Source organism: Anopheles darlingi, chromosome 2, assembly GCF_943734745.1.
Source record: "Anopheles darlingi chromosome 2, idAnoDarlMG_H_01, whole genome shotgun sequence".
In the NCBI taxonomy this organism is placed as follows: domain Eukaryota; kingdom Metazoa; phylum Arthropoda; class Insecta; order Diptera; family Culicidae; genus Anopheles; species Anopheles darlingi.
The window spans coordinates 45,224,368-45,236,902 of NC_064874.1; the positions used below are offsets into that span (position 1 = coordinate 45,224,368).

General features: G+C 51.5%; 2 protein-coding genes across 3 annotated transcripts in view; both read right to left on the reverse strand.

Moving 5' to 3' along the window:
* LOC125949230 (cadherin-99C) overlaps window positions 1-10,969 on the reverse strand; it is a 151,152-nt gene extending 140,183 nt beyond the window's left edge. The window contains exon 1 of one of the 2 annotated variants that reach the window (XM_049676052.1): window positions 10,831-10,969. The gene's annotated coding sequence lies outside the window, so the exon portion shown is untranslated. Of the gene's footprint in view, window positions 1-9,723 lie in introns of both variants that reach the window. The other variant, XM_049676051.1, reaches the window with a different exon arrangement.
* Window positions 10,970-12,304: 1,335 nt separating this feature from the next.
* Window positions 12,305-12,535, reverse strand: part of LOC125959253 (uncharacterized) — a 1,423-nt gene continuing 1,192 nt past the window's right edge. The window contains exon 3 of the mRNA XM_049692066.1: window positions 12,305-12,494. Coding sequence (XP_049548023.1) covers window positions 12,305-12,494 — 190 coding nt within the window. The remainder of the gene's footprint in view (window positions 12,495-12,535) is intronic.

Here is a 12,535-nt window from a genome sequence, read left to right on the forward strand (position 1 = left end):
GCGTCCGGTGCCGTGCAGCAGGTGGAAGGTTTGAATGAAAATTAGAAAACATCTCACCAGAGCCCACACTCCCGGAACACACTCGGTGGTGGTGGTGGTGGTGTTGTCGCGTTGTCTGCAACACGAAAGCTTTCACTGGACTCCACTGGCGAGCCAGCGAGCGATCGAGCAAGTGGCGTAAAGCGAAAGGATAGAATGGCGAATCATCATCAGGTGGTGACCAGAGACGCAGCGATTGTCATTGCCGGGTGCTGGTGCTGGTGCTGGTGCTGATGCTGCTGTGATGGACGGGAGGCCATACAGTTCACGCAGATCGCATCGCATCGCATCGAGCACCGCCGAGCGCGCGGAGGATGATGGCCCTGGCCGTTCATCCACATCGCACATTGCTCTCTCTCTCTGTCCCTCTCTGTCACTTGTAGTCCATTGAGGTCACACACAGGGGCGCGCTGGCAGCGGATTGCGGATTGCGTCTGGTGGGCGTCTTCCTTTGGTCGCTTCCCATTCGCTCGATTCGCTCGTTACCCGATTTGGTGGTGGCGTTTCGTAAAAACGTTTAATTTAAATTCGACATTTCGACGCTTCCCAACGTTGCCTCTTCTCCATTGTGGCCACATGTGGCGCTGTGACCACAGTGTGTGAGGTAATTTCTAATTTCACCCCGCAGCATTATAGCAAAAAGCCCCGCCATCTTTCGACGCTCATCCTTCCGCTGTCATGGCCAGTGGACCTTTTGACGTGACATTTCCTCCGATAATCGATGGCCATTCATTCACCTTCGGACAGTGCCGTGCCCATGGATTCACCTCTCGACTCACTTGCACTTGCCAGATGTAGCGTTGTAATAGTAGAAAGGTCCATAAAATTGCCACCCTTCCAGAGGCCAGGTTCGTTGACATCATCATCATGAGCGTCTTCCGTAGTGAGCCATTCCCCCCCAAAGAGCCTTCCGGAGCACCTCGAGGTAGGGAGCACACACAGACAGATTGGTGCTGGCATGGTGCTTTATAACATAATTGAAATCCAGCAAGCTACGAGGGCCTACACTCTAGATCGATCCGCACAACAATGGAGGATCAAGATCGACGAGAATCGACGGCGATTGACGATTGATGCGCCATCCCGGGGCCCCTGATTACTTCTCGGGAGCAGCACCAGCGGCAGCAGCAGCAGCAGCAACAGAAGAAGAAGAATATGCTCTACTATGTAGCAAACCCGCGGACGAAGCCATCCGGGTACCGTTAATGGAAAAGTGATTCCATCATAACACCGCACCGGTGGACTGGATCAAGTGATCAGAGTAAACACACCCCATTCACACCGGGTACGGGACGCGTCCAGGAGTACCGGTGGTGCCGGTACTGACCGTGGAACCCGTCAGCTGACGATCGCCATCGCCCCGGTTGAGGTGCTTTTGTCCCCTTCTTGCGCTCAAGATTCGTTCTTGTTCATCTTCATAAAATCTGGTTCCTGGTGGTGGTGGCCATCGTTCTCAGCCACCAAAATTGGCCATCGCTGATCCCGGGCCCGTGCTTGCGGACGATGCTGGATGAGTTTTATTTAATTTCTTGAACGAAGTTGGAAGTCAAAGTCTAGAACACGGTCTGTTGTGTTCTGCGGTCTGACTTCTCCACACCTCTCTACCTCGCTTTCCCATTCCTCTATCCTCTTCCTCACCACCAATTGATAGCATCTCGATCGTAATCTCGTTCCGATTCCGAGCACGGAACCAGAGAATGAGATTCGCTTCGCCTCGCTTCGAGATCGAGGCCCAACCTCTATATTGAGATGTAAACAATATGAACGGGGATAAAACGGTATTCGCTCGGTATTGACGGTATTCACAGCGGCCGGTCCGACCGCGATCCGGCAGCAAAAACCATCGAACGCCTTCCATCGAACGAAAGGCAGGAAAGGATGTCGAACTTTAAAAGCGAAAAACGTTAGGCGAGAGGAGACAAGCAAAAGACGTGGAGGCGCGGAAAAGGCGCTTAAACCAAAGCTAATCCAATTTCCGCGCTATTGTATCCCGGTACGCACGCCCTCCCCCTGGTACCGCGATCATGAAGAAAAGATCATAATGCTGCTAGCGGGGTGCAGCATTGGAAGAAAAAGGTAAAGGTAAAGCGGAGCGGATGCGGTTTTGAGGATCGAATTGGAGTCGGAATCGCATAAGCATAAGCATAAGAGCCCTATTATGCAATAAGAATCGTTCAACACATCCATCGCCATTTGGCTTGGCGATCTTGGGCCTATGGCCTATGACAGGCCATACAGACGCAGAGGCAGCATCCTACTTCTCGCTCCCAAACCATATCGAATCGCACCCAATAGAAGAATCAAGGAGCGATTGAATTCAAATTACTTTCCATCCATCCGCGACGAATCAAGCGTTTCTGGTGCAACCGAAACCGCAGAACCAAAGCGCATCACGCGCTGCACAATGCCTAAAAACGAGATGGATTGTCTTCCCGGAGCCGAATTTATGGACGAGATCGAATCCCGCGATCTCGATCCGATCATGAGAGGGGCCATTCCCGGGGCGATAATGTTTTAATTAAAACATCATCATCAGAAACGGAAGGAAACGGGAACGGCCGATAATGGGACGCACCGCCGCCAATGTCGTCGTCGTCGAGAACATGGACATCAAACTCATTGAAACCAAGCAACCACCAAGGGTGACCCCTTGGGGATGAGGTCTTCCCACGATTGTTGTCGCTGTTGCGTACACAAGAACAAGGCGCCCTCTGTTCTGTCCCTCTTCTCCCTGTCCCGCTGTCGATTGTGTTTCGATCCGTTTGTTCGGCACCTTCCTTCTTTGAACGCTTCAATGCGTTGTCGACGACGACGAAATCAAAACGCCACCGCGCTTTTCCGGTCGCGCGGTCTCTCCTTCATCGTTTGCTTGCTCCACGGCCACTGCGACAGGAAATGCTACAAACGAACACCGAACGGTCGAACGGAATCCCTAAAGCTGGTGCCTTCCAAAGACAGAACCAACCGGGGACAGAGAGTTCGAGAAACCTTTGCCGCTGCCAGCTTGTTGCCGATCGCGTGTTTTCAGCTTTTCCTTTCCCGGGATAATCGCCCTTATGTGCCCTGTCTCTCTGTGTGCAAGAGCACACAAATGTGAGAATAATAACGAGACGCGGCGATCGCCAAACGATCAAGCGGCAAGGGCTCCTAGGAAAAAGGGAAGCGAACAAAAGGCGTATGAAATCAAATCACAAAACGCGCTCCCCGAATGGGGGGAAAAACACGGATCGAAAAGGAGAGCAAGATGAAACATTAAAGTTAAGCATATAAAGCGAGGACGAGGGACGACGATGACAACCACGACGCCACCACAGATAGAACGACGAGAATAAATTCTAATTAATGAACCGAAAACGTAAAACAAAAAAAAACGGCTTCGGCGCTTCGGGGGTAACACGCAGCAAATGCGCCAGCAAAAGATAAATCAAATGCGACATGCAGCTACGATTTTCTTTATTTTGCCGTCGTCGTTGTCGTTGTCGTTGTGCGCGCGCGCCGCTGGTACAATGATGATCATGGAAAAGATGATCACCGGTAGCGGTAGCCGGCCACCAACAGCAGCAGCAGGAGCAGCATAAGAACGATCTCCTGTGGACCACCGGATCCCGCGACGAGTTTTGGTCACTACGAGCGAGTTTTTTGGGGGACGAGAAGGAGGAGCGTTAGTCGCGCGCGCGCGGCGGTAGATGGAGGCAGCGGTGCCGGTACAAAGCGCCTTTTTCGGGGTGGGTAATCATCATTTAGCTCCCACTCTGGTCCCCGGCTCCCTGGCAGTAACACATTATTTAATTTTATTAACATTCGCCCTCGTCCATTCCACTATTCCATTCGCTCTTCGCAGCCGTAAGAACACTTTGCTCTTGAACGGAAAGCGAAAGAATCCCAGCACCAGCAGCAGCAGCAGCTGTGTGGATTATTACGATTATCCATCACTTTGGCCGTGTGCGCCCTTGGTAGTGGCTGTGGTACATCATTCACCGTCCAAGAACTGCCGCTCTTGAGCCGCGATCGGCATATCGACTCGGTGCGATCGGCGCGAAACCATATGCTCTCACCACCGCGGCGAGCACCAAAAAACCAACATACTTTTGCGCAATTAAGCGTTTATTCACATATCTTCACAATCGCGTCGGCAGGCACGAGGAAGAACAAGGAGAAGCAGAAGCAATGCTCAGAAGTGGCCCAAGACACCAGCAGACTCGCCAGCGGTCGAGCAAGCGGTCGAGTAGCACTCGATCACTCGTGGTTCACGTTGCTCTTCGGTCGATCGGTCGGTCGGGTGCTAGAACCCGGCGCGGTAATAGACGATTAGCAAAATGGTCGATCGGTCGATCGGTCGGTCGGTGGCCGCAGCGAGGGATAGTTTAGTGGGTGCCGTGTTCTAGCGCTATTTCGCTAATGATTTGACCCCGTCCTGACGAGTGAGTGCTGTAAATCTTCTTCGCTTCGCACAATACATGCACACACACACACACAGACATACAGGTCGGCAGCAGACGGACAGAAGAACAGATCGTGATTGCCCCGAGAACATCTCGAGAAAGCGCGCGCGTTGTCTCTTCTTCTGCTTCACGATTCGAAGGGAAGGGCAACATAACGATAAAGACTTATCAGTTCATTAAAACGCGCTCCAATCGATAGGCTGGCTGACTGGCCGGCCGGACTGGCAGAAGATTAGCAGAAAACTCCACCTCCACCACTCAATTCCCTCGATTGATGGGCATTCTAACGCCAAAACGTCGATTCTTCATTCGTCCGAAGCCCGGGTCGGGGCATGATGGCAGCCCACGGGCCATTCTTGGCTTGCTGCCACTCTTGTCCCAAGCAGGCCTGCCAAAGAGGCCGTCAACGGTGGGCACTAGCTTCCCTTACCCTCTCCAGCCGTTCGAGTGTAAAGATGTTACACAAAGCTTACCGAGCCGAGCGAACGGAGATAAGCAAAAAGGGATTGAAAGGACCTGTTGTTGGTGGTGGTGGTGGTGGTGGTGCTGCTGCTGCTGTGACCCCCTCGCGGGCGTGCGCATGCGAAAGCTAATAAATAGGTAAATAAACTCTTAATTACCACTCGAGCCGCTGTCCCGGAGCTCGCGGACCGTTGAGCTCGAAACGAGCACCATTCTCGCGCCCCATTCCCGGAGCGCGATCGATCGATTGATCGACGCGCGACGCGGTTTCGCGATTGTCCGGCGATCGAAATGTGGCGATTGTGCGCCCATCAAATCCGAGCCCATCTGAGCACCGTCGGGGTCCACCACCACCGGTCAACGTAACGGAATGTTCCGTTCGAGGTGCACCGATCGCCCGAGAATAACGGCGGAGAGCCCCGGGGAGGTGCGAAACCATTTTTCCGGGATTATTCTAGACCCTGATGGTCTCTAGGGGGCGACAGCAGCTAAGCTAAGCAGCATAATTAGTGAAAATGAAGCGCTGGAATGTGTGTTTGTGATCGTATCGCTGCCTAATATATGTATGCAGATGATGATGACGATTCTGTGGCCGTTTCGTGGGGACCTCTAATTATGCCATTTGGGAATGGAAAACAAATTAATGCCATCTACTGCTAGCAGCCGCCGATGGAAGCGATTGCCACCAGCTGATTAGCTTTCGAAGCCCGAAAGCGATTAGCCCCGAAGCAAATATTTGTCCGGTTTTTCCCGCATTGTTTCCGCAGCATTCCGGTTATTCCCGGGTGTCCGTGGGGTTGAGCTTCGAAAAATCAATTTCAAACACCAAACAGAGCACAGAACAGACGGCCGCGTGACCGCTTCTAATCGTTACAAATGTGTTTTTTTTTTTGGAATGGAGGTGCGTAGCGAAGAATCCAATTTTCATTTCCATTTCCTAATGCCTTACGTCGCCCCTATCGGACTCCTGGAGGGTGACCACGATGCAATGGATGTTGCGAGCGAGTGGTTGGTATGCTTGGTATATTGCCCTTAGAACCTAGAGAACACCCATGTCATTGCCGGTACCAACGCCAGGGAGGGCGCCCTGTCCTCCTGTCGCAAGGGATATTGACCTGATGCGATGACGGCGCGTGCTGGCTGGCTGGAAAAGCGATGAGTCACCGTTTGTGATTTTTCATCGCAGTCTAGACGATGTGTTAATGTTTCAATCACACTGTAGCGTAGGGGCCTTCTCCCCCCTAAAGAAAGCACCGTCAGAAAGAAGGCAGCAGCAGCAGATGATGCCCTTGCAGTCGTTCGCTCAATCAATTGATCGAGAAGGATTAAAATTGGAAGCGTGTTCAGCAAGCTCGCTGGTCAGCGGAGAGCCAACTAACCACTATTCTGACTGGTTCGATTCTACGAATCACGCACGTCAACCTCTTCTATGCTTGACCTCTTGGGCACGCGCGTGGCGGCCACGCGGACCTAGTAAGTGCAGTGAACTAGTCAGATGGGAAGCAGCAGCAACACCACCAGCAGCAGCAGCAGCAAACAGTCTCCGAATTCGTCACGAACCGCTGACCACCGTGAAGAAAAGGGAAAAGGGTCTCACTCTGGACCCTGGGTTTCTTCTTCCCGCATGCCACCTTTCTCATGTCGACGAGGGGACAAAGCGTGTTATGTTTCTCACACAAGCACACAAAACCGAGAAAACCACATTTTGGACGGGGTGGGGGGCACATACAACGCACAAGTGGTAAGGGTTCCCCCCTTTTTTTGTTAGGCCCGTTACTTGTTACTTGACTTTGCTTTTAGCAGCAAGACACGTCCATCGGTGCGACTGCCGTTCAGAAGCCTCGCAGAGAGACCGCCTCAGCAGCAGCAGCGCGCCGAGCATCGAGATCAGATTTCACCCCCGGACTCAACATTCTGGATGCGAACAGCCCACCGGAGGCCCAAGGGGCCCCGAATCGGAAAGGGACCGCCGGAATGCTGCTTTATTTGTGTTTTGCTTGTTGTAATGTTAACATAAAATTTTATGAGTTGATTGTGTTTGCCTTCCTTGTCGTTCCTTCCAGCGGGCATTCTCGGATGCATTGGCAAGTGGTACGCAGCACCTGGTGCCCGCTAGTGATCGCCTTTGCGTGATGCTCCCCTAAGACCACTAAGCGCATCGTCCGTCGATCTCGATCTCGATCGAATGCTGAGCCGAACGGAAGCCAGCAGCAACACGCATACATACGCAGACAGGATTCGCTTGTTTCAATTAACATTCTTACACCACAAGCGGGCTGATACCGCCGCGCACCGGCCGATCACCTCGAAACCCGATCGTAAGGATCCGCAAATCGCACTCGACCGCGAAATGAGCGCAAAATACGCAGGATCAGCTGATTGGAAAATAATTGGATGGGAATGCGAACCCGCATCCTCGGCGATCCTCGCCGGGAGTCAGTGCGATGATGACGATAATGGGGCACGGAAATACGCACAGGAACGGGGGGAGGAACGGGGGAAGCGTTCTCGGAAGTCACTGGGATCTGGGGATGGAATGTCTTAACAAAGCAACCATCGCCTCGATGCTCGATGCTTCCCCCCCGGGGACCAACCGATCGCAGTGGGCTTCGGTGTTCGGTGAAAACAAAACAAAAATGGATAGCTACCCCGTTGCCCGTTCCGTTTTTCGAACATCGTACGTTGCGTGGTCGCGGGAGGTTTGGGGTCGGAAATAATAAACAAAACGCTTCCTCTATCCACCGGACGCCCTGAGAGGGGAACGGTACAACCAGCCCGAAATGCACTTCAGCTCAAGAGGTTCCAGAGTGTACGAACGGGCTGGGGGGAGGGGCTCCCGTGCGAACCGCCAGACACTCGGCAGCCCAGGAATGGCCTCTTGGTTGATCCTTCGATTGTACCCTCGAGTCGCACCCCGCCAGCGACTGCGATGTGGGAAAGGAATGCTGCTGCTGCTGCTGCTGCTAGTACGTACGCGTCGTAACCGTTGTCTTCGTTGCATTACATTCGCGCCAAGTGCGGTGGCTAGGGCGATGCTGAACTGTACGAAGGAGATTAGTACGCGAAAACGCGCCCCCTATTAAGGGGGATTCCGTGCTATCGGACCGCACGAATCAATTGCGCTTTTCGGTTTTGGTTTCGTACAAAAGGAAATGAGCGCGATCGATGATAAAGTTCGCAGTGCCCGGGTTCGAAATCCCGGGATCCCATTCCATTATTCTAATTTAGTATGGTTGATTTGCGCACTCTTCACTCTCTGTTGCTAAGACAATGGCGATGGTTGCCTTGCATTATTACGTTCCACTTTGCACGAATATGAACCAGACGACCGTCGACAGCGGTAGCAGCAGCAGCAACAGCAACAACAGCAGAGGATCACATTGCATTGTGTGGCCAAGCGTCGCCATTCATTTTGCAGGTTCCCTTCTCTTCCCTAAAAAAAAACAGGGTAAGATAAAAGAATGAGAATTCTTTAAGAAAATTCTCAAACACAAAGAAACCTTCCTTCGGGATACGGGGCGATGGAGACACCTGATCCGAAACTGCCATGCTGCCATTGCTGCTGCTGTTGCTGCTTACGGGGTACGCGCATGAATTAAAAAAATAAAAGATATGTAGATGATATTCAAACACTCTCCCCGGCACCGAGCCCCACCGGCCAACCAGCCAGCCAGCCAGCCAGAACGGTTTTCCAACAAAAAAGCGACAAAAGCGCGTGTATATCGATTTCAGATCACGTCCCCTCTTCGCGGTCGCCAGTATCGGACACCGTTTGTTTCTTGTTGCTTGTTGCTTCCCAACGCCGCGCCAGACAAACCAGATGCTACCGCCTCGAGAAGACGATGCGAGTAGGTTGACCGGAGACGAATTTATTATTACTATTTTGGAACGATTCGGCGGCGACTGGCGGCAGCAGCAGCAGCACCATGAGCTTGAGCTTTAGCTGTACTGCGTACGCTCGCCGGAATGGGGCGCTGCTTTCATTTATAGTTCCTTTGCGGCTGATTGATGGGAACCGATTCGGAGCTGTGACACAGATCTCGTCGTCGGGTTTCCTACTTCGGAAACAGAAAACACGAAAAAACATTCTTCGAGGCAATAAAGCCAAAGCAGAAGCGATGTCTCGAGACACACGAGTGGTACACTCCACCACTCCATGTTGCTGGTGCGCTGTGGACCACGATTTGGGTGGTCACCATCCCGCACACCATTAGCCGCATGCTAAAGGCCACAGCAGACAAGCCGGTAGCCGGGATTGGGTTGTGAATCCCAACCCAACGAACTCCCATGAACGGAAGATAGACTTCGTTCGATGGGAGGGAAACCTTCGATTTGAATATGTGTTCGATACGGCGGTGGCCCTGGACTGGAAGCCGGCGTGTCGAAGTAGATAAGCTTTTCGAGAAGGCAGAGGGATGTCTTTTGGGGAAGGGGGGGGGGGGGGGGGGGGGGGCGTGCGTTCTCGCCACGCGTGGCCTTTTTGGAGAAGCGATTTTATGACGCGTTTTAGATACGCTGCATCATAAACCGCCTTAGAATGCAGAAAACAGCGTTGGATGAAGGAGGGTGGATGGATAGATTAGGATTAGAAATCTAACACCAGCCTCGAAATGGACATTTGTACGATCTGGTGCCGCCTTTCTCGGAGCTCCAAAATCAAACCGAAATCGACCGATTGGGACCGGACCCTCCACTACTACCTAAATGCGTCCCTAATGCGCTTTGACAAACGTAACCCGAGGAAGGGGCTTATACAAATGAGAAACAATCAATTAATTACCTCGCTCGAAAAGTGGCCAGCTTAATCCGAATTAGTATAACTGCAGCTCGATGTAATCCAATTTGCCCGTACCGAACGGCGCGAGAGCGATTCTGATGGCAACAGGCAACAGGCGTACGAGAAGTTTGGTGTTCGGAATGCACCGCCAACATGGACCTACGATTTTCCTCTTTTCCAGCTGCTGCTGTTGCTGCTGCTGCTGCTTCCTTGTGGTTGTGTCCGATCAGGTGGACATGAATTTGCACTTAATCCAATTTGTCACATGCACGGTACTTTCGGATTGGACCAACGGTGTTGCTCTGCCACAATCGCTGCGCCGCAGATCAATGCACTGCAAATCGACACACAGCCGGCTGCTCTCGGCATACCTTGCGCACACACCGAACACGGAGTACACTCACGCTCACAATGATCGTTACCATTGGCAACCAGAACAGACAGATTTGCCGTGTCTCGCATACACTTGCTGCCAGTGACACTTGATTAAAATTCTTTCTCACTTCACGCTAGGACCACAGCGGGACCACCACCAGACGCTTCCCCTAAGGGCTTAGGAGCTTTCCCTTCCGTCTCGGACACCGTACATTCACCATCACACATCAGACACGTGATCGGTGCCACCTATCGTCAGCTGCAATACGCGTGCTTTCGATCTTCCGTGCAGCAGGGCACTTCACGCACGCATCCGTCGCATCACCATCATCCGCAGAGGAATGGACGACCTGTTCTCGCACGCATTCAAGTCACCCAGCCTAAAGATCGCAGCGCAGACGGGAAGGAGGGTCGAAAATGGTGTCACTTTCTTCTCTTTCTTTCGCCTCCAGCACTGACACACTTCTTCGGGCGAGGACGTGGACCACTCCGTCGTGGCGACACTTTACACAGATCCCCCCCGCGATAACTGTTAGACGAAGATCGATCGAACGAATAGATCGATCCTATATCCACCACCTGTGCTGCGCTGTGCGGTTTGATCACTTGCTTGCAAGGTAGATTGCGGCACTGCTGTCGGTTCCTGCGAGACGGAAAGACAGATGTTTCTACCCCTTACGCGTTGAGTAGAGAACGATTGCTCGAGATCGAGCTACCTGGAGGGTCAAAACACACCGAAACACCTGTCGACGGACAGAAGGAGATCGACCCCGGGACGCCCTCACGACGGTTAGGAAGACGCTCGTTGCGTACTCGCGATCGCGATAACCCGTCCGGTCCGCAGCACGCTCGACCAGACTCGAGAAAATCCGAGATGAAACTGCCGCCGCACGCAACATGAATCCGTGGATCGGTGCATAGAACGAGCGGAGCGTGCACGGCCAACCACAAGAAATAGAGAGCGGGAGAGCGCCAGCGAACGAGAGAAACCCGGAATAGGCCGTGAGCCGGCCAATCCGGAGACCAAGCGACGGCACTAACACCAACATGGTCCCAGCACCAGCGGAGGGTTCGTTCGGGTGGCTATTATGCTGCCTCAGGTGTACTCCGGCTCCGGTTCTTGAGTGGGTTGTTCTCTCTGTCTCTCGCTGTGGCTGCGGAACCGGTTTCATGTTTGCTGCACACACTTTCTTTCATGACTCCGCACTCGCTTCCGTACCTGTGGTTTCGGTGCGTTTACTATACCTGCTCACACGCAACCGATCTCTCTCACTCCTCGCAATTCAGACCGCTTTGCACCTCACGGTGTTCGTCCGCTACGTTTGTTTACAAGTTTATTTTGTAATCCATTTCAATAATCCCTCCGAGCAGTAATTCTCGTCTTTCTGCTAGACTTCTATCATACAAGGATGTAAGGCGCAGGGGTTGATCCCTTAATTCACATTTCTCTCTATAATTCAATACGAAGCTTGCGTTCAAACATTACAATAGTTTGTTTCCCTGTGTCATGTTCATGTCCAGAGCTACTCTTTTTAATCCCTGTCATACTGGGTATAAAATTGAAAATTAGCATATGCAATCGGATTCCTAATTACTTTAATTTTTGCCGCTATGCTAGAAACTGATCTTCGGAATTCGTTCTACCGTTAACGTTCTACCCCGCCATTCCAATGGAACCATGTTCCCTATATTCTACCGATCGGTGGTAATAGCATTACTCCTTAAACAGCGACTTTCCTAACGCCTTAAAACTATATGCCACATATCGTGTGTACTATTGAATAAAAAATTAACAATTACCTTACAACCTAAATACTTCTGGAACTAGAAAGAAAAAAATCTGAACAACCCCATTACTTCATATTTTATGTATATCGAATGATTAACAAACTTTGATTGAATGATATAAACTAAAAAACGAACGATTTTTATTGAAAATATTCAATTTTTAAAGACAAATCAACTGGAAAAGATCTATGCCCCTTGCAGCAAAAAAAAAACAAAGAATACAACAAGGAACTTTGATCTTACTATTCTAACTAACAACGTAGACGTTTAACTTTCGTCCTACACTATGCCATCTACTACTGAAACCACTGCAGTTCCAGCTTGGTACTTACCGATTGCACGCCCGTTACTACGTTCTGCGAATGAAGTCTGTCTGTAGAACGTTGAAGATCACCTTTAGAAGCAGCAGCAGCGACCGCAGTCATGATTTGGCTATCAAACATAGTTTTGGGGGGATGACTTCGAAGAATTTCTTAAACAATGGATGCTCGTAGATGAGCACCTGCACCAGTATTTCGTGCGGAGAGAACGGATATCGCACCAGGACAAACTGTAACATACCGCTCAACGTTTGACGCGTCTCGTATCGAATGCGATAATGGCTTGCCATCCTACGGTTTGGAGGGAAAAATGGAAATATTTCAAACGCTTG